Source organism: Perognathus longimembris, chromosome 7, assembly GCF_023159225.1.
Source record: "Perognathus longimembris pacificus isolate PPM17 chromosome 7, ASM2315922v1, whole genome shotgun sequence".
In the NCBI taxonomy this organism is placed as follows: Eukaryota; Metazoa; Chordata; class Mammalia; order Rodentia; family Heteromyidae; genus Perognathus; species Perognathus longimembris.
In genome coordinates this window covers 20,105,811-20,125,834 of record NC_063167.1, presented here as the reverse complement: position 1 = coordinate 20,125,834, position 20,024 = coordinate 20,105,811, and the positions used below count along the sequence as shown (strand labels likewise).

The window sequence follows — 20,024 nt, the reverse complement described above, 5'->3', positions numbered from 1 at the left end:
CATATAAGCATACCAGATTCAAGACAATACCTTTTATGATCATATAGCCAGTCAGCCCTGCCTGCTTCCTATCAAGGAAGCTGTCTCTTTAATCCCTTGCCAGATTATTAAAATGTGGAATTCATTGGGAGAGGCACGTCAAAGGGCAGATTGATCCTCAAACTCCTTGTTTCACAGAGGTGGATGAGGAAGGAATGCAGACACTGAGACAAGGTGAAAACAAGAGTGGAGGAGCTTTCTTCCTCCAATGAAGTATGGATAGTAGCTGGTTAGCCTCGGGGCTGAACTCAACTCTCCCAGAACTGAAGTGAGGCTGGCCAAGTCCTGAGAAACCCAAGGGCACTGCACTCAAAAGCTACTGGTCTTGCAGGGTGCTGGTGGCTCATGTCTATAATCCTGGCTACTCAGGAGGCTGAGACCTGAGAATTGTGGTTTGAAGCCAGCCTGGGCAGAAAAGTTCATGAGACTCTCCTATCTCCAATAAACTAATCCGAAAAAGTTGGAAGTGGCACTGTGACTCAAGTGGTAGAGTGCTAGCCTTGAGAAAAAGAATCTTAGGGACAGTGCCCAGACCCTGAGTTCAAACCCCAGGAGCCACACACACATACACAGTTAATAGTTTTTTCTGTGTATGTGTGCTGGTACTGGGGCTTGAACTCAAGATTTGGGCATTGCCCCTTAGCTTCTTGATCAAAGCTGGCACGTTCCTGTTTGAGCCAAGCTCTACTTCTGGCTTTTTACTTGTTAATTGGTATGAGAGTCTCATAGACTTTTCCGAACCAGGCTGACTTTCAACTATGATGCTCAGATATCAGCCTCCTGAGTTGGTAGCATTATTAGGTGTGATCCACTATAGCTAGCAAAAGTTACTAGTTTTTATCACAACATCCAACTTCTATCATATAGTCTAATAAAATGCAAGTATAACAACCGTGGGAAAAAAACATTCCTTTTAAGGTTCCACAAAATGGAACAAATAGTGGTTTTCAGCATAGAGTAAGCAATAACACATTCTATATCTTTCCCCACCATCCTCACTGATTTACGGTTATGTTAAATGTCTCTCAATCTGAGAAGTTAGGCCCAATCTGTGGTTTGTCATCAGACTCCTCTGCAGCTGGGTCATTCTCCTCACCGGACTCCACATAGATCGGCCAGTCATTGTCTGTGTCACTCCTTTCTTGGCTTTCAGATGAGGCCTCCACCAGACTAAGGTTGATGGGCATCAGATCATCCTCGTAGTGAGTGTCTGTAACACAGGTGCAGCTGTCACACAGCCCAAAACGCCGCAAGCCCTGAGACAGGTGGCTTGTGAAAGTTCTCCTGCAGCCTTTACAGATGATTGGACGGTTGGATCTGTGCACCTGTAACCACCAGCAGACACACTAAGTGTCACCAACTAGGGGCTGAGCTATAGTCCATGGGCTCCATGTGACCTGACACTCCCTGACTTCCAGCTTCATTTCCTACCCTCTCCTTGTGCAGTCTCAGATCCTTTCTCCTCCAGGGCCACTGGTCTTACCTGGAACTAACTTCCACTCCTCCCCAACACAAGCTTCTCACCCCTCTTAATACTTTTTTGTGTTTTTTTGTTGTTTTTTTGCCAGTCCCAGGGCTTGGACTCAGGGCCTGAGCACTGTCCTTGGCTTCTTTGCTCAAGGCTACCACTGTACCTCCTGAGCCACAGCTCCAGCCTTTTCTCTTTTTTTTTTTTTTGCCAGTCCTGGGCCTTGGACTCAGGGCCTGAGCACTGTCCCTGGCTTCTTTTTGCTCAAGGCCAGCACTCTACCACTTGAGCCACAGCGCCACTTCTGGCTTTTTCTATATATGTGGTGCTGAGGAATCGAACCCAGGGCTTCCTGTACACAAGGCGAGCACTTTACCACTATGCCATATTCCCAGCCCAGCTTTTTCTCTTTATGTGGTGCTAAGGAATAGGACCCAGGGCTTTGTACATGCTAGGCAAGCACTCTACCACTAAGCCACATTCCCAGCCCCTCTCTCTTTTAATACTTTTCATGGAAGGCTTCCTGGATGCCCTGGGACAGCTTAGGGCTCCCAGCTATATAGTCGATGTAAGCATCTTCCTTTGCTCTACTTCCAGCAAATTGTTGGCAAAATTCATGAAGTTCACTAACTTACAATTTACAGTCATTAAGACCCAAGGCTGCAGGGGCAGAGGTGGCCTCATTGATCCTGGGTGCCTGGCATAAAGGGCACTCAGTGAACTGATTAGCTTAAATAAATTAATTTATTAATTCATTTATATTTTTATTATAATTTTTTTTCCAGTCCTGGGGCTTGAACTCAGGACCTGGGCACTGTCCCTGAGCTACTTTTGCTCAAGATTAGCACTCTACAATTTGAGCCACAGTGCCACTTCTGGCTTTTTCTGTTGATGTGGTAGTGAGGAATGGAACCCAGGTCTTGGTACATGCTAGGCAAGTACTCTACCACTAAGCTACATTCCCAGCCCAGTTTATTTTCTCACCTGTATACTCAGGCTAACTCAGACTGCATCCTACTTATTTATACTTTCCATGTAGCCAAGACACATGTCATATGCCTCCAGCTATGGATTGAGATGGGTGTTTTTGCCCAGGCTAATCTGGAACTGTGATCTTCCCTGATCTGTGTCTTCTAGATCCTTTTCAGACATATGCCTTGCAAATATTGTGATTCTTTTTTTACACTTCCTCCATTCTTGTTTCCTTCTGCCCCTCCCTACCTCCTTCCCTCTCCCCATCCCTTCCTTATCATTCTTAGGATCAAACTCAAGGCCTCAAGTATTCCAGGCAAGCAGTCTACCACTGAACTCCATCCCCAGCTCTATGTTCTTCATAGCCTTCTTGGAAGTCCAAACTATTTTTATACTAGCTATTTCAAAGATTCATTACCTTGCTCAGAGACAGCCATAAATACAACATCTTTGTAAATGGTCCAAATGCTGTGTAGCCGATAGGAGTTGCCAGTGACCATGAAAACAGTGCCAAGGGGCAGCTAGTTAGAGGGGCACTCCCCCTGGACAGGAGCTCTATTTGCTGCCCACAGGCACCTCTGTAAGTATACCCCATATATATACCTATATATATACCTATATATATACATATACATATCTATATCTATATCTATATCTATATATCTAAATATAGGATGTCCTTCCTCTTTCCCTCTTCCCAGTGCTGGGGCTGGTGGGGACACAGAGGCAGTAGCTTGCCTTTGGCATCACACAGGTGGAAGAAGACCCACAACCCCCTCTCAAATCCCCCAGTGTCCCCGACCTTCTGACAACTGCCCCTTATAAGGATCAAAACGTTTCTGACTCTTCCCCTTAGAAAACTAGTCTGTTGGGCTGGGAATGTGGCTAAGCGGTAGAGTGCTTGTCTAGCATGCATGAAGCCCTGGGTTCAATTCCTCAGTTCCACATAAACAGAAAAAGCCAGAAGTGGCGTTGTGGCTCAAATGGTAGAGTGCTAGCCTTGAGCAAAAGCAGCTCAGGGACAGTGCCCAGGCCCTGAGTTCAAGCCCCAGGACACACACACACACACACACACACACTTAAAACTTACATAGAAACAGACTAGTTTTCTTTATTATTTATTTATTATATTATATACATATATATTTATTTTATTTTATTTTTTGCTGGTCCTGGAGCTTGAACTCAGGGCCTGAATGGTGTCCCTGAGTTTTTGTGCTCAAGGCTTGTGCTCTACCACTTTGAGCCACAGCATCAATTACAGCTTTCTGGTGCTAAGAATCTCACAGACTTTTCTGCCTGGTCTGACTTTGAACCACCATCCTCAGATCTCAGCTTCCTGAGTAGCTAGGATTATAGGTGTGAGCCATGGACATCTGGTTTAAGTTTTAACTTTAAATGCCATTATCCCTGCTGAAGCTCGGTATAGCAGAAATTTATGTTCACAGAAAATGCGGGGGGCGGGGTTGGTCCTTACGCTCAGGGCGTGGCTCCGAAGGTGCTCCTGTCTTGTGAACCTTTTGCCGCAGGTCTCGCAAGGGTAGGGCCGCTCGCCTGTGTGTGAGCGGATGTGGCGCTTCAGGATGCCTTTCTGCTTGGCCGTGTAAGGGCAGAAAGGACACTTGTGGAGCTTGATGGGGACCACCAGCACGTCACCTGGAAAACCCAAGGGACTGGGTTAGATGTACTATAAGCAGCGACAACCCGAGCCACCCTCTGGTGAACAGACAGGATGGGGAGCTGGAGGATTCCACCAGGGAGAAAGCCATGAGCAGGGCACCAGATGGAATTTTCACTTTGGCTCTCGGACTCAAGTGGGGTGCTGAGGCACAGTACTAACTGGTAAATGTCTCTGAATGTGTCTTACAGTCAGAAATACAGCTCAGATTGCAATCTCAGAACCCATAGCAGGCAAAACACCTCACATAATATTCAATGTCTTCCACCTTGAATTTATACCTTGAAGCCTTAACCCCTGAAGTGAGTAAATTGGGAGATAAGCCCTTTAAAGAGTTAATTGAGGCAAACGAGGTCATAGAGGTGGGATTCTAATGATAGGGAAGCTCTTGGTCTCTCCTCCATGTCCCCACCCCTCCCCCACTCATGGCACATTCAAAGAAAAGGGCAAGTAAGGGCCCAGTGCAAAGGTGGATGACTGTAGATCTGGTTTACAGCCATTTCACCTTGACCTTGGACTCTCAGTTTTTCAGAACTGTGAGAACTGTTATGTAAGCCACCCAGCCTGTCCCACTGTGCGTGAGCTAACAGAGATCCTCTCAATACCTTCAAAAGTTTGAAAACCTCCTGAGATGAGTCAGACTTCTGGACTAGAATGAAGGGATGAATAAAGAAATGCCCACAGTGATATCTCACAATATTGTTTGCTAGCTTGCCTGCCCGCCTGCCTGCCTTTTGTGCCAGTACTGGGGCTCGAATTTAGGGCCTAGGTCCTGCCCCTTTGCTTTTTAGCTCAAGACTAGTGCTCTACCACGTGAATTACAGCTGTCTTTTCTTCTGGTGGTTAATTGAAAATCAGTCTATGGACTTCCCTGCCTATGATGGCTTCAAATCTCAGTCCTCAGATCTCAGCCTCCTCAGTAGCTAAGATTACAAGTATGAGCCACCAGCACCCAGCAACTCAGTATTTATTTATCCGTTAAGTGGCCCAGGCTTTGTGGAGTAACTCATTTCTCTAGTACCTTCTCAGGACATGTATCTGAAATGCTACAAAAAGAAAAAAGAAAAAGAAAAAGGACAAGCAGAATTTCAAGGGAGAGCCCAACATTGTTTTGTGTCAGATTGGAGATTATTCTCTTTGGTTTCTAGTTCTCCTTCTACTAATTAATGCCTGAAATTCTGCAAAAGCCATGGTGACTTCAATATCTGTTGATCTGCTTTTTCCTAAGAAAAAGCAGCATCTTACAGCATACTGCTAGAGATATCAGTCAAACTATGATCTTCCTCAGATCACACTGCAGAGCTGGAGATGCCTACAAAACAGGAATGATCGTCTGTTTCCTGGGATAAAAGCTATAGCTCATGCCGCCTACTTCCTGCCACTGTGGAGCCTTCAAGTTATTTCCCCATACTGGCATTGTACAGCTCCCTTGACAAGCTATAAAAACACACAGTAAAGTCATACACCAATGGCTCACACCTGTAATACTAGCTACTCAGGAAGCTAAAACCCAAGGATCAAGGTTTGTAGCCAGCTGGGACAGAAAAGTCTGTGACACTCTTACCCCCAATTAACCAATAAAGATCTGGAAATAGAACTGTGGTTCAAGTGGTAAGGCACCAGTCCATCCTTGAGCCTTTGTTTGTTTGCTTGGGTTTTTTTTTGGGGGGGTGGGGAGTGCCAAGTAGAGAGCAAGGCAGAGTTCAAGCTCCAGTACTGACACATACAAAAATAAATTTAAGCTGGGTTCCAGCGCTCACACCTGTAATCTTAGCTACTGGGGAGGCTGAGATATGAAGATGGAGGTTCAAAGCCAACCCTGAGATCTGAGGATGGTAGTTTAAAACCAATCCCGGGCAGGAAAGTCCATGAGACTCTTATTTCAAATTAACCACCAGAAAACCAGAAGTGGTGCTATGGTTCAAGTGGTAGAGTGTGTTAGCCTTGAGCTGAAGAGCTCAGGAACAGCTCCCAGGTGCAGAGTTCAAGCCCCATGACTGATTAAATAAGTAAATAGGAGCTGGGAATGTAGCTTAGCAGTAGAGTGCTTGCCTAGCATGCATGAAGCCCTGGGTTTGATTCCTCAGCACCACATACACAGAAAAAGCTGGAAGTGGTGCTGTGGCTCCAGAGGTTGAGTTCTAGCCTTGAGCAAAAAGAAGCCAGGGACAGTGCCCAGGTGCTGAGTCCAAGGTCCAGGACTGGCAACCAATAAGTAAATAAAGTTAAAATATAATAAAATAAAAATAATGTATATAAGTACATTACTCTAAGCATCAAGTCAAGAGACTTGAGTACCTGCAGACCCTATTATGAGAGAGGAGTCCTGAAACCAGTTCCTCAAGGAGGCAGCTATGGAATGAAGTCCTAGAGGCAAAACACAAAAGGCCTGTGAAGAAACCATGTTTTGTATACAAGAGATGCTCAGTTAATACCTACTGGAGGTGGTAGTGGTGATGATGATGACGGTGATGATGATGATGATGGTGGTGAGGACCATGACAATCCCAATGACGCAGGAGCAGAGGGCATCCCGGGTGCATGCTACATGCCTGCAGGGGTGATGAACGGGAACGGCGCTCACCTGCGTCCTCTGCATACCAGTCATTCCGGACGTCCATCATGGAACTCATGGCTACTCTTGCACGGTCTGGCCTTCCCTCCAGACTCCGGGAAAAATGATGGCCTGCGTCGTCTTTGCTGTGGGCAGCCCCGCTGCGCAGGAGAGCTTCCAGGAGTTGCTTCACCTGGCAGTTGGTGTACGCCAAGTCCCCCGCAGGGCTGCTGGGCAGGCCCTCCTCCACGCGGGCCAGGCTCGGCGGGGCCGTGAACTGCAGCTGCTGTTCACCCTCCTCCCCCTCCGCTGCGGCCCCATCAGGCTCCCCTTTGGGCTCGACCCTTCCCGGAAAAGAAGACAGGGGGTCACTGTGGGCCAAGCCGCAGCCCTGGCTGTCTTTCAGCAGCAGCTCCGAGGCGTGGCAGTCCCCGCAGTCGTCGCACGGGGGCGATCTCGAGCGGTCCCCGCTCCTTTCAGCCAAGGCTGGGGAGCTGCCCCAGCTCTGGGTACGACAGGAGGTCCCCTCCCTCCCCGAAATGGGGCTCCCCCTGCCGTCCCGAGGGTCCCGAGGCGCCGCGGCGGCAGCCACCGCGGCCTCCTTCTCCATCTTCCTGCAGATGTCCAGCGACGACCGGATGTAGGCCTTGCAGAAGCTCACCACGTCGTTCATCTGCAGGTAGCTGGCCGCCGACATCACTTCGATCACGTTCTCCCCACACAAATCCAACTTGCCCGAGTAGAGGAAATCCAAGATGACGGCGAAGGCATCCGAGGTGACAATGTCCAACGAGGCCGTGCTGTGCCGCCCGCTGTCCTGGATGTAGTGGAGGAGCAGGGCGCGGAAGTAGCCGCTGTTGGCAAACAAGATGTTCCGGTGCGCCTTGAAGATGCGCCCTTCCACGATGATGCTGCAGTCGCAGAAGAAGTCCCTCTTCCGCTGTTCGTTCAGCTCCCCCAGGAGCTTGGCACAGTACGACTGCGCCTCCATCGCTCCCACCGCGGCTCTGCTCTCTCCCCGGGCCTGGATCCCTGACAAGATGTTTTTATGTGAGTGAATTCACAAATCCCAGCCTTACCATGACGAGTTCGTTTCTAGCCCGGCGCCAGTGGCTCACACCTGTAATCCTAGCAACTCGGGAGGCTGAGATCTAAGGAATCTCGGTTCAAAGTCGGCCCTGGCAGGAAGGTCTAGGAGAGTTTATCTCCAGTTAACCCAACAAAAAAGCCAGAAGTGAAGTCGTGGTTCAAGGGGCTGGGAAGGTGGCCTAGTGGTGGAGTGCTTGCCTAGCATGCATGAAGCCTGGGTTCGATTCCTCAGCACCACATATATAGAAAAAGCCAGAAGTGGCGCTGTGGCTCAAGTGGTAGAGTGCTAGCCTTGAGCAAAAAGAAGCCAGGGACAGTGCTCAGGCCCTGAGTTCAAGGCCCAGGACTGGCAAAAATAAATAAATAAATAAGTTCCTCTAAGGAGGGAAGGTGGGAGAAAAATGAGGGAGGAGGGAACAAGTTTGACAAGAAATGTACTCACTACCTTACTATTTAACTGTAACTCCTCTGTATAACCTTGACAAAATTAAAAAATTTTTAAATTCGGGGCTGGGAATATGGCTTAGTGGCAACAGTGCTTGCCTCCTACACATGAAGCTCTTGGTTCGATACCCCAGCACCACATATATGGAAAACGGCCAGAAGGGGCGCTGTGGCTCAGGTGGCAGAGTGCTAGCTCAACGGGAAGAAGCCAGGGACAGTGCTCGGGCCCTGAGTCCAAGGCCCAGGACTGGCCAAAAAAAAAAAAAATTTAAATTCCTCTAAAACCACTGGCTCCACTGTGCCATTGTAGTATAAGCTGTTGTAGATCTAACAAAATAAGATGTTATCCACCTCAATGACAAATAACAACAACAAAAAGAAAATTGAAAAGCTATCGCTAACTGCTTTGTGGACATAATATGTTTGTTTCACATAGATTATCAATATTTTTCCTGATACTGGGGCTTGAACTCAGAGCCTGGATGCTGTCCTTGAGCTTTTTGTGCTCAAGGCTAGAGTTCTTTTACTTTGAGCTACACCTCCACTTCTGGTTTTCTGGTGCTTAATTGGAGATAAAAGTCTTAAAGACTTTCCTGCCACGGCTGGCTTTAACCAGATCCTTAGATCTCAGCCTCCTGAGTAGCTGGGGTTACAAGTATGAGCCACCAGCACTTGGCATTTCTATGAATTTTTATTTTAAAAATTATTTTTTAAAAAAGGGGGTGTGCTGGGGGGCTGGGGATATGGCCTAGTGGCAAGAGTGCCTGCCCTGGGTTCAATTCCCCAGCACCACATATACAGAAAACGGCCAGAAGTGGCGCTGTGGCTCAAGTGGCAGAGTGCTAGCCTTGAGCAAAAAGAAGCCAGGGACAGTGCTCAGGCCCTGAGTCCAAGCCCCAGGACTGGCCAAAAAAAAAAAGGGGGGGTGTGATGGAACATGCCTGTAATTCCAGCTTTCAGGAAGCTGAAGCAGGAGTATCCTGAGTTTGAAGCCACTTTGCGCTACATAGCAAGATACTGCCTGAAAAAAGAAAACAAGAAAAAAAAAAGAAAACTCCATAGTACTATTTTTTAATTGTTGTTGTTGTTCATGGGGCTTGAACTTTGGGCCTGGGTGCTGTCCCTGAGGTCTTCAGCTCAAGGTTACTGCTCTACCACTTGAGCCACAGCACCACTTCCTATTTTCTGGTGGTTAATAGGAGATAAGAGTCATTAGAACTTTCCTGCCCAGTCTGGCTTTGAACCGCAATGCTCAGATCTCAGCCTCTTCAGTAGCTAGGATTACAGGCGTGAGCCACCGGCACCTGGCCATAAATACTAATTTTGTCCCAGATTATTTCAATAAGGAAACGGAAGACAGGACATGACTAGGCCTTAACAAAGCTAGGACTCAGAGCTGGATGTGTTGGCCTCCATGATCGGTGCTTTTAGGCACTGTGTGCTACCATCTTCAAGACTCAAAAATTATTTTAAAAAATACCCAATCTGGGGGCTGGGAATGTGGCTTAGCAGTAGAGTGCTTGCCTAGCATGCATGAAGCCCTGGATTCAATTCCTCAGCACCACATAAACAGAAAAGGCCGGAAGTGGTGCTGTGGCTCAAGTGGAAGAGTGCTGGCCTTGAGCAAAAAGAAGCTCAGGGACAGTGCTCAGGCCCTGAGTTCAAGTCCCAGGCCTGGGGAAAAAAAACAACCAAAAAACTATCTGAGCTTTGTGCCAGTGGCTTACACCTATCACCTTAGTTATTCAGAAGGCAGAGATATGGTAAATAGAAGTTCAAAGCCAGTCCAATCAGAATTGTCCAAGAGACTCCTTCTCCAAAATAACTAGCAAAAAAACAGGACTAGAGGCACAACTCAAGTGATAAGAGTGGCATGTGAGAGAGCACAAGGTCTTGAGTTCAAGCACCTAGTATGGGGGGGGGGGAGAGAGAGAGAGAGAGAGACTACTCCAATCTAAAAAAGATATAGTTACAGACTTCAGAGTTCTTACCTAGACTTTGAGACTGGTAAATCCAGTCTCAGCTCACACCTTTTATCACCGCTTTGTGGAGACGGGTGGTGAACTACTTCCTGGTCCAATCAGAACAAATTCCCCATTCTAATGGTCTGGTCCCTTTCCGGTTTTCATTTAAACATCCTTTCCCTGTTCTTGGCTAACATGCTTAGCATAAAGTTGGTAACATCCATCCCCAGGCTCCAAGTGTGTTAGGATATAGTATAATCAACAGTCTATGGCCTGTGACCACCGGTGATTGGCTCAGAGGTGGTCATGTGGCTTAGTCATAGCCAATGAAAAGCAAAGGAACCTTTGTTGGACTTTCTGAAAGAGAACTCTGCATGTGTGGGCATGCAGGAAGTGAAGGCTGCTGCCACCTGGGACCAAGAGAACCAGCCTGACAAAGTTGGTAGCCCAGGTCAGCTGCAGGGACCTGAGGACACCCTCTGAGACGCAATTTAGGTTGCACCAGAAGCCAAGTAAGTCCTTTTTGGTTTTAGCTGGTCTGAGTTAGATTTTCTATTCCAACTGACAAACGCCTAGCTGATTGTGACTCCTCTCTCTTTGGTTAACTCCTTCCTATTATTTCTCTCTTGGCAACTCTGTCAGTAAACCACAAATCCTTTGTTTTGCTTGTTTTGTTTTTTGCCAGTCCTGGGGCTTGAACTCAGGGCTTGAGCACTGTCCTTGGCTTCTTTGTGCTCAAGGCTAGCACTCCACCACTTGAGCCACTGCACCACTTCTGGCTTTTTCTATATATGTGGTACTGAGGAATCAAACCCAGGGCTTCATGTATACAGGGCGAGCACTTTACCTCTAGGCCATATTCCCAGCCCCCACCACAAATCCTTTGAAGGGATGAGTCCTGTCTTATTCAATTTGATAGCCCTCAGCAGCAGGCAGAGAGTTCTGGATAGAGTATGTTTTCAATTTAAAAGGCATACTCCTTTTTTTTAACTGCTAAGGAGGATCGTATAAATCAAATTTAAACTCTGCCTGGTGAAGAAGAAAGACAGACATCCTTACCTTCTTTCTCAAGCATTCCCTTCTTCCGTAACCCACCGCACAAACCACAAGCATTCAACAATGACTCCTTTACCTACTGACCCACTGAACTCAGAGGTGTTCCTCTAATCTTCTTCCCTCCATGTTTGCATGTGTTTATTCAGCTACATATTCAATTCATTGTAGGCTGAAAATATTTGGGAGACAAAATTGTTTTTGTACTGAGCATGTGCAGACCTTTTTCTCATAGTTAGTCCCTAAAAAAATATAGTGATATTGTCAAGCTGGTGGCGCATGCCTATAATCCTAGTTACTCAGGCACCTGAGATCTGAGGATCATAGTTCAAAGCCAGCCAAGACAGAAAAGTCCTTGAGACTCTTATCACCAATTAACTACTAAAAAGTTGGAAGTGAAGGTGTGACTCAAAATGGTAGAACACCAGTCTTAAGGGGGAAAACAAAAAACAAAAAACCAAGGCTGACTGGGTGCCAGTGGCTCACACTAGTGAGTCTGTCAGGGAGCTGAGACCTAAGTCTTACACTTCAAAGCATTCAAAGCCAGCCTTGGCAGACAAATCTGGCATTATCATCATCATTATTATTTTTGGTCATGGGGCTTGAACTCAGGGCCTGGTCAAGGGTAACACTCTACCACTTTGACCCACAGTGCCACTTCCAGTTTTCCAGGTGGTTAACTGGAGGTAAGAGTCTCATAGAATTTCCTGCCCTGGCTGTCTTTTTTTTTTTGGCCAGTCCTGGGTCTTGGACTCAGGGCCTGAGCACTGTCCCTGGCTTCTTTTTGCTCAAGGCTAGCACTCTGCCACTTGAGCCACAGCGCCACTTCTGGCCATTTTCTATATATGTGGTGCTGGGGAATTGAACTCAGGGCCTCATGTATACGGGACAAGCACTCTTGCCACTAGGCCATATCCCCAGCCCCACCCCCCTGGCTGTCTTTGAATCATGATCCTCAGATCTCAGCCTCCTGAGTAGCTAGGATTACAGGCATGAGCCATGAATGCCCATCTAACATTGAGCAAAAAGCTAAGAGGCAGTGCCCAGATCCTGAGTTCAAGCTATACTACTGGAACAAAAAGTCTGGAAGCGCGGTTCAAGTGATAAGCAAGCCCAGCAAACTCGAGGCTCTGAGTTCAAATCCAGTTACAGCTAAAAAAAAAAAAGAAGAAAAAAAAAAGCTGGATACCTGTAATCCTAGCTACTTAAGAGGCTGAGCTCTGAGGATCCTGGTTTGAAGCCAGCATGAGCAGTAAAGTATTCCTGAGATTCTTATTTCCAATTAACCACTCAAAAACCGTGAAGTGAAGCTGTGACTCCAAGTGATGGAGCAGCCAGCCTTGAGCAAAAGAGCTCAGGGACAGTGCCCAGGCCCTAAGTTCAAGCCCCATGACCCACAAAAGGGAAAAAAAAAAAAACTAAACTCACAGCTAACAACTATTTATATAACATTTACACAATCTACATATGACGACAACGGCTTGAGGGGGTATATTTAGGTTACATATGCAAATGTCGTGCCGTTTTATAGAAGAGATTTTGATCAACCAGGACTGGCAAGCAATCTCCAGCTGCACTCACCTCCCTCTACTATTGGGATGACCCAAGGCCAGCTGGGAGCGGCCAGCCATGGCTAACAACTCTTTAACCACTCTTCCTGATTTCACCAGCAACCAGGCCCCTCCCGCGGCCTCCGAGGGACGGAATGACCACGGACATCACGGCGGCGGACACTGCCCCAGCCTGGCCGACCCAGCCCTAGGCTGCACTGCGGGAGGGACACCCCAAAGCCTTCGTGCCACCTCGCTCGCGCCACCCCAGGAGGGAGGAGGGAAGGAGCCCGGGGTTAGACGCAGGTTCGCGCCCCGGGGTCCCAGGAGTTGCCAGGTCCAAAGGAGGCTGATTGACAGGAGCAGCCTGCCTGCGCCCCCCGCCCCCCACTTCCCTGTCAGCCTCCAGGACGGAGAATCTCCCCCATAAGCAATGCAAGAGGCAGCGCGAACCCGCTTCCCGGTTCTCACCTTCCACCGGTTCCCAATCGCGCGGCCGCCGAGCTACGCGCAGCGACACGCCCCCCTTTCATTCACCAGGAGCCCGCTCCGCTGACAGGCGGGGCAGCTGGCCAATCAGAGAGGCTGGTGGGCCCAGGGAGGCGGGCCCTCCATCCATCAAGTCGGCCAATGGCCTGGCACTCCGCCGGAGGATGCGCTCTGAAGACTCCTGCGTTTTCGGGGTGATGGGAGTTGTGGTCTCGGCGTCCGCCTTTTGGGCAACGATGTAGTGGACAAAACTACAAGTACCAAGATGCCGAAAGGGGCAAGGGCCGGTGTGGCAAAAACTGTATTTCGGCTTGGTCTTTTGAGTTTCACTGGAAGAGACTCGCCAAGAACTGCAATCCTTGTCCCGAGAGCTGAACTCTCAGGCCGTGGGTAGTCAGGCAGCCTGCAGAAGAAGAGCTGTGACTTAGCAGTCCGCAAACTTTTTCCTGCCAATGCTCCCTGTAGAAATCTGGAAATGAGTTTTCCTTAGCTGGGCACTGGTGGTTCACGCCTGTAATCCTAGCTACTTCAGGAGGCTGAGACCTGAAGATCCCAGGTTTAAAGACAGACAAATCCGTGACACTCTCACCTCCAAGTAACCACAAAAAGGCGGAAGGCTAAGGGACAATGCCCAGGCCTTAAGTCCAAACCCTAGTGCCCCCACCAAAATGTTTTCCTTGTACACCTAACCCTCCTTTTACTAAGTAGTGACTGAGCTGGAATTGTTGTCTGCTGCCCACGAAGAATGACAAGACTGGATTCCACAACTGCTGCAGGGGCTGAGGACATTTCAAGCCACCGTGGGTGACTCTGACCTGGTCTTTTATACCCCCAACCACAGGGAAGTTCATTTGCCAGTCAGCATTGTTCTGGGTTTGTTGTTGTTTTTTGTTTTTTTTGTTAAAGACTTGTGAAAGTCAGCTTTTTTTTTTTTTTTTGCCAGTCCTGGGCCTTGGACTCAGGGCCTGAACACTGTCCCTGGCTTCTTTTTGCTCAAGGCTAGCACTCTGCCACTTGAGTCACAGCGCCACTTCTGGCCATTTTCTGTATATGTGGTGCTGGGGAATGGAACCCAGGGCTTCATGTACAGGAGGCAAGCGCTCTTGCCACTAGGCTATATCCGCAGCCCTGAAAGTCAGCTTTTGAAACAGATGTTTAGGGGCTGGGGATATGGCTTAGTGGCAAGAGTGCTTGCCTTGTATACATGAGGCCCTGGGTTCTATTCCCCAGCATCACATATTCAGAAAATGGCCAGAAGTGGTGCTGTGGCTCAAATGGCAGAGTGCTAGCCTTGAGCAAAAAGAAGCCAGGGACAGTGCTCAGGCCCTGAGTTCAAGGCCCAGGACTGGCCGAAACAAACAAACAAAAAAAAGAAACAGGGCTGGGGATATAGCCTAGTGGCAAGAGTGCCTGCCTCGGATACACGAGGCCCTAGGTTCGATTCCCCAGCACCACATATACAGAAAACGGCCAGAAGCGGCGCTGTGGCTCAAGTGGCAGAGTTGCTAGCCTTGAGCGGGAAGTAAGCCAGGGACAGTGCTCAGGCCCTGAGTCCAAGGCCCAGGACTGGCCAAAAAAAAAAGAAACAGATGTTTACATAAAGTATACCTGGTACCTGGTACCCATATGCCATTGGGGTATGTACCCAAGATAGCATTTTGTGCAAACATTGATGGATTCATTCTTCTAGCAAACAATACACCCTTTGACTCTTTGATTCCTGTTTATCAGAAAGAAAGAACCCTGTTCCCTAAATGGAATCAAGATCCAAAAATAGTTTAGCCTTTAGTTTCTAAGCCCATAAGCACTAGTGGATTAAGTCTGTAATCTTTACTACTCAGAAGGGTAAAATCTAAGGATCCCAGTTCAAAGGCAACCTGGACAGACAAATCTAAGAGGCTCCAGTTAACGAACAAAATGTCCAAGTGGAAGGTTGGCTCAAGTGGTAGAATGCCAGTCTTGAGCAAAAAGCTGAGCAAGAACTTGAAGCCCTGAGTCCAAACCTGTGTGTGTGTGCACATGCACATGTGTCTGCATGTGCACACACACATAAATGATAGTGAACCATATACAAACACCCTGTGATTCCAGCTACTTGAGAAACTGGAGCAAATGGATCACAGATTCCAGTCAGGCTGAGCAGCTTAGTGAGAACTCATCACAAAAAACTCATAATAATAATAATTGCATAGTGAGGAGCTGGGAATGTGGATTAGTGGAAGAGTGCTTGCCTAGCATACATAAAGCCCTGGGTTTGATTCCTCAGTACCACATAAACAGAAAAAGCCAGAAGTGGTGCTGTGGTTCAAATAGTAAAGTGCTAGCTTTGAGCAAAGGATGCTAAGGGACAGTGCCTAGGCCCGGAATTCAAGCCCGAGGACTGACAAAAAAAAGGGGGGGGGGGAGGAATAATAATTGTATGGTGACACGTTTCAGGGTTTTTAGCATCTTCGTTTTCATATAGTTTATTATAAGTTTATATGATTTAATTCTTTATAGTGATTTCAACAACTAGTTTAAAGAAGGCTAGAACTAGTACCTAGAAGTCCTAGAAGCCTGAACTAGAACTACTCAGCTGGCTTTCAAGTATTCTGTGTGCAACTTAGGCATTTTCATTTTGCACTGGAAACCAGTGTCCTTTTCTTGCTTGCCAACTCTATATTAGAATCTCCATGGTAGAACTATGGTGGACTTGGGCGTTTGAAGTTACTTGGAGATCTGAAAGACTTGAATCACCTGTCATGATTGTCCCAGGCTGCCTTCCAAGGAGAGCCAGAGAACCTCTCAGGGCCACTCCCATCAACCCTGGTTGAGGGCTAGAAACAGGCTTCACACATGGGTGTACAGCACCATCTAGTGGTCTAAGCATGTCAGGACCTCTTGGGAACCAGAGCTAGGATCCTGCAAGCAAAAAATGTTGCACCTGCCAAAAGGAGTCTAGTGGGCAGGGAATGTGGCTTAGTGGAAGAGTGCTTGCCTAGCATGCATGAAGCCCTGGGTTCAATTCTTCAGCACCACATAAACAGAAAAAAAAGCCAGAAGTGGCTCTGTGGTTCAAGTGGTAGAGTGCTAGCCTTGAGCAAAGAGGCTAGGGACAATGTTCAGGCCCTGAGTCCAAGCCTCAGGACTGGCAAAAAAAAAAAAAAAAAAAAAGTCTAGCCACAATGAAGGGGGACTTGGGTGAAAAGAGGGATGAGAATTAGAGATGGGCAAAAATTGAATGCATTAATATTTTGAATAAGATCCAAAAAGAGATGTTAGGCACCAAGGACAGTGAACAATGGAGTTCCAGAGACAAAAAGTGACCTGGGCTCTTAGGTCCAGGTGTGTGTGTGTGTGTGTGTGTGTGTGTGTGTGTGTGTGTGTGTACTAGTCCAGGGGCTTGAACTCTACCATTTGAGCCACAGAGCCACTTCTAGTTTTCTGGTGGTTAATTTGAGATAAGAATCTCACACACTTTCCTGCCTGTGCTGGTTTTGAACCTTGATCCTCAGATCTCAGCCTCCTGCGTAGCTAGGATTACAGGCGTGAACCCCCAGCACTCGGTTTGAATCTCAATTTCTTTATAAAATATTCACCTGTTTGACCCATGGCTCTGTTAGATCTTTCATTTGTTTAGCTGCATTTTTTGTCTCTTTTTTTTGGTGCTGGAGATTGAATGCCGGATGGTGCACTTGCTAGACAAGTGCTTTGCCACTGAGTTACATCCTAACCACTCTGTTAGATCTTTAAATAGTAACAGACAATCATTTGATCACATCATCTTCATAGCCCAGGTTACTTGCTTATATGAAACCTTTGGTGAGGCTAAGCATGGTAGTTCACATCTGTAATCCCAGCACTCAGGAAGCTGAGGCAAGAGATCAGAGAATTTGAGCCAGCTACTTACTGAGACCTTGTCTTAAAAAACAAAAATTAAAGCAAGGGAAGGGGTGACATTGTCCAAAAGAAATATACTCTTGGTACTGGGAATGTGCCTAGTAGTAGGGTGCTTGCCTAGCATGCATGAAGCCCTAGGTTCGATTCCTCAGCACCACATATATAGAAAAAGCCAGAAGTGGCACTGTGGCTCAAGTGGTACAGTGCTAGCCTTGAGTAAAAAGAAGCCAGGGACAGTGCTCAGGCCCTAAGTTTAAGCCCCAGGACTGGCCATATATATATATATATACATACACACACACACACATATATATATGTATATGTATATATATATGGCAAGAAATGTACCCAAGGCCTAATGTATGAAACTGTAACCTTTCTGTACATCACTTTGACAATAAATAAGAAAAAAATTCCAACAAAAATATATATGTATATATATATGTACACAACACATTTTATCTGACTCATGTAATTGTAACTCATCTGTACATCACCTTTATAATAACAATAAAACATTTAAAAATAAAAACAAAGGCCAAAACTTTTTGTGTCAGGCAAACAAGATGGAGATGTAGTTCAGTTTTTGCTTTACTTTTTTTTTTTTTTTTTTTGTCAGTCCTGGGCCTTGGACTCAGGGCCTGAGCACTGTCCCTGGCTTCTTCCTGCTCAAGGCTAGCACTCTGCCACTTGAGCCACAGCGCCGCTTCTGGCCGTTTTCTGTATATGTGGTGCTGGGGAATCGAACCTAGGGCCTCGTGTATCCGAGGCAGGCACTCTAGCCGCTAGGCTATATCCCCAGCCCCTGCTTTACTTTTAAATTTTTATTTTTTGCCAGTCCTGGCGCTTGAATGTCTCTGAGCTTCTTTTCCTCAAGGCTGAGCACTCTACCACTTGAGCCACAGCATCACTTCCAACTTTTTTGTTTATGTGGTACTGAGGAATCGAGCCCTGAGTTTTGTGGATGCTATGCAAGCATTCTACCACTAAGCCACACTCCCAGCTTGTTTGCTTTATTTTTATTTATTTATTTATTTATTTTTTTTGGCCAGTCCTGGGCCTTGGACTCAGGGCCTGAGCACTGTCCCTGGCTTCTTTTTGCTCAAGGCTAGCACTCTGCCACTTGAGTCACAGCGCCACTTCTGGCCATTTTCTGTATATGTGGTGCTGGGGAATCGAACCCAGGGCTTCATGTACAGGAGGCAAGCTCTCTTGCCACTAGGCCATATCCCCAGCCCCTCTTTTGCTTTATTTTTAAGGCAGAGCCAATTGAACCTACTGAGGGATTCTCTATGAAGCACAAAAAAAGAGGATGATTTCCAGCCAGGCACTGGTAGGGCATATCTATAATCCTAGCTACACAGGAGGTTGAGAGTTAAAGATCTCAATTCAAAGTCAGCCTGGGCAGAAAAATTCCTAAGACTCTTATCTCCAATTAACCAGCAAAAAAAAAAAAAAAAAAAAAAGCCAGAAATGGAGGCATAGCTCAAGTGACAGAGCACCATCCTTGGGGGGAGGTAGGGGGAGCCAACTGGGCACACAAGTGGTTCACGCCTATAATCCTAGCTACTGAGGAGGCTAAGATCTGATGATCTAAGTTTTAAGCCAGCCCAGGCAGGAAAGTACTTGAGACTCTTATCTCCAATTAATCACAGAAAAAGCTGGAAATGACTCTGTGGCTCAAGTGATGGAGGGCCCAGGCACGTACTGTACCTAAGCTTCTTTCGCTCAAGGATAGTACTCTACCACTTGAGTCACAGCGCCACTTCTGGCTTCTTGTTTATGTGGTACTGAGGAATCGAATCCAGGGCTTCAGGCATGCCAGGCAAGCACTCTACTACTAAGCCACATTCCCAACTCTCTAAAAGACTCTTACCTCCACTAAACCAGAACAACAATAACAACAACAGAGCAGCAAGTTGAGGTGTGGCTCAAGCAGTAGAGTGCTAACCTAGAGCAAAAAGGTCAGTTACAGCGCCTAGGCCCTGAATTCAAGCCCCACAGCCATCTACTGGGTAGACAAAGGTAGAAAGACCACGGACTGCCCGCAAAAGAAAAAAAATCTCAGAAGAAGAAGAAAAAAAAAAGAAAAAACTACAAAAGACAAAATAACTGGGAGCAACGCTTTCCCCCCGCCCCGCCCCCGGTAAGAGGTGGGGATTATTATTTGCTTGCTTTTTGCACTGGAGACATAAAAACGTGTAATAACAGGAATGATCTCGTTGAAGAGGGAAAAACGCGTGAACCACTAGAGCCGTGTAGAGTGGGCACACAAGAAGCTATGGGATCAGGTCGGTCGGTGGACCTCAGGTAAGAAGCCCCCTCGCAGGAGGGAAGGGAAGGCATGGGGGCGCAGGTGGAGGTGGCAGATGGGGAGGTGAGAGCTGCGGACACTCTCCCTCCCTCGCTAAACTCAATGAAACTCAATCTCCGTCCTCCTGGTGGCCTCCAGATTGCTCCGGAGGGACCAGCTTGTGTATTCTGAGCTACAAAAACTGAACGTGTGTCCGCTTCTCCGGCATCCCCAGGGGTCCCCCAGTGGCGGCCTCGCACTCGCCCCCTAATTTTTCTGCAAACTCGGCCCCCGGAGCCCCGCAGTCCGCGTACGTTGAATTATCCCGAAGAGACACCGAGCTGCGACTACGCAGCGGGTTTCACAAAGGGGGGCGGTCCTCGGCTCGCGCTCCGGGATCCAGACGTTCGAGCCCGGCCCCCTCCTTCCCTCCCTGCTCCCTCCTCTTTCCCCCGCCCCCCGACGTTGTCCCACAGGGGCCACCGTAACTGATGTCCGCCGCTTCGGGGAAAGAACTGAGGTTGGTGAGGGGTGGGACGTGAGGACAGAACT

General features: G+C 47.6%; 1 protein-coding gene across 1 annotated transcript; it reads right to left on the bottom strand.

The window, feature by feature from the left end:
* Nucleotides 1–753: 753 nt before the first annotated feature.
* Nucleotides 754–7,702, bottom strand: Zbtb8b (zinc finger and BTB domain containing 8B). Its single transcript, XM_048349864.1, has 3 exons — nucleotides 6,742–7,702; nucleotides 3,957–4,135; nucleotides 754–1,364 (listed from the first exon to the last, which is right to left on the bottom strand). Exons 1-3 carry the CDS (start codon nucleotides 7,700–7,702, stop codon nucleotides 1,065–1,067), a joined length of 1,440 nt encoding a protein of 479 aa, XP_048205821.1. The 3' UTR covers nucleotides 754–1,064.
* Between the last annotated feature and the right edge of the window lie 12,322 nt (nucleotides 7,703–20,024).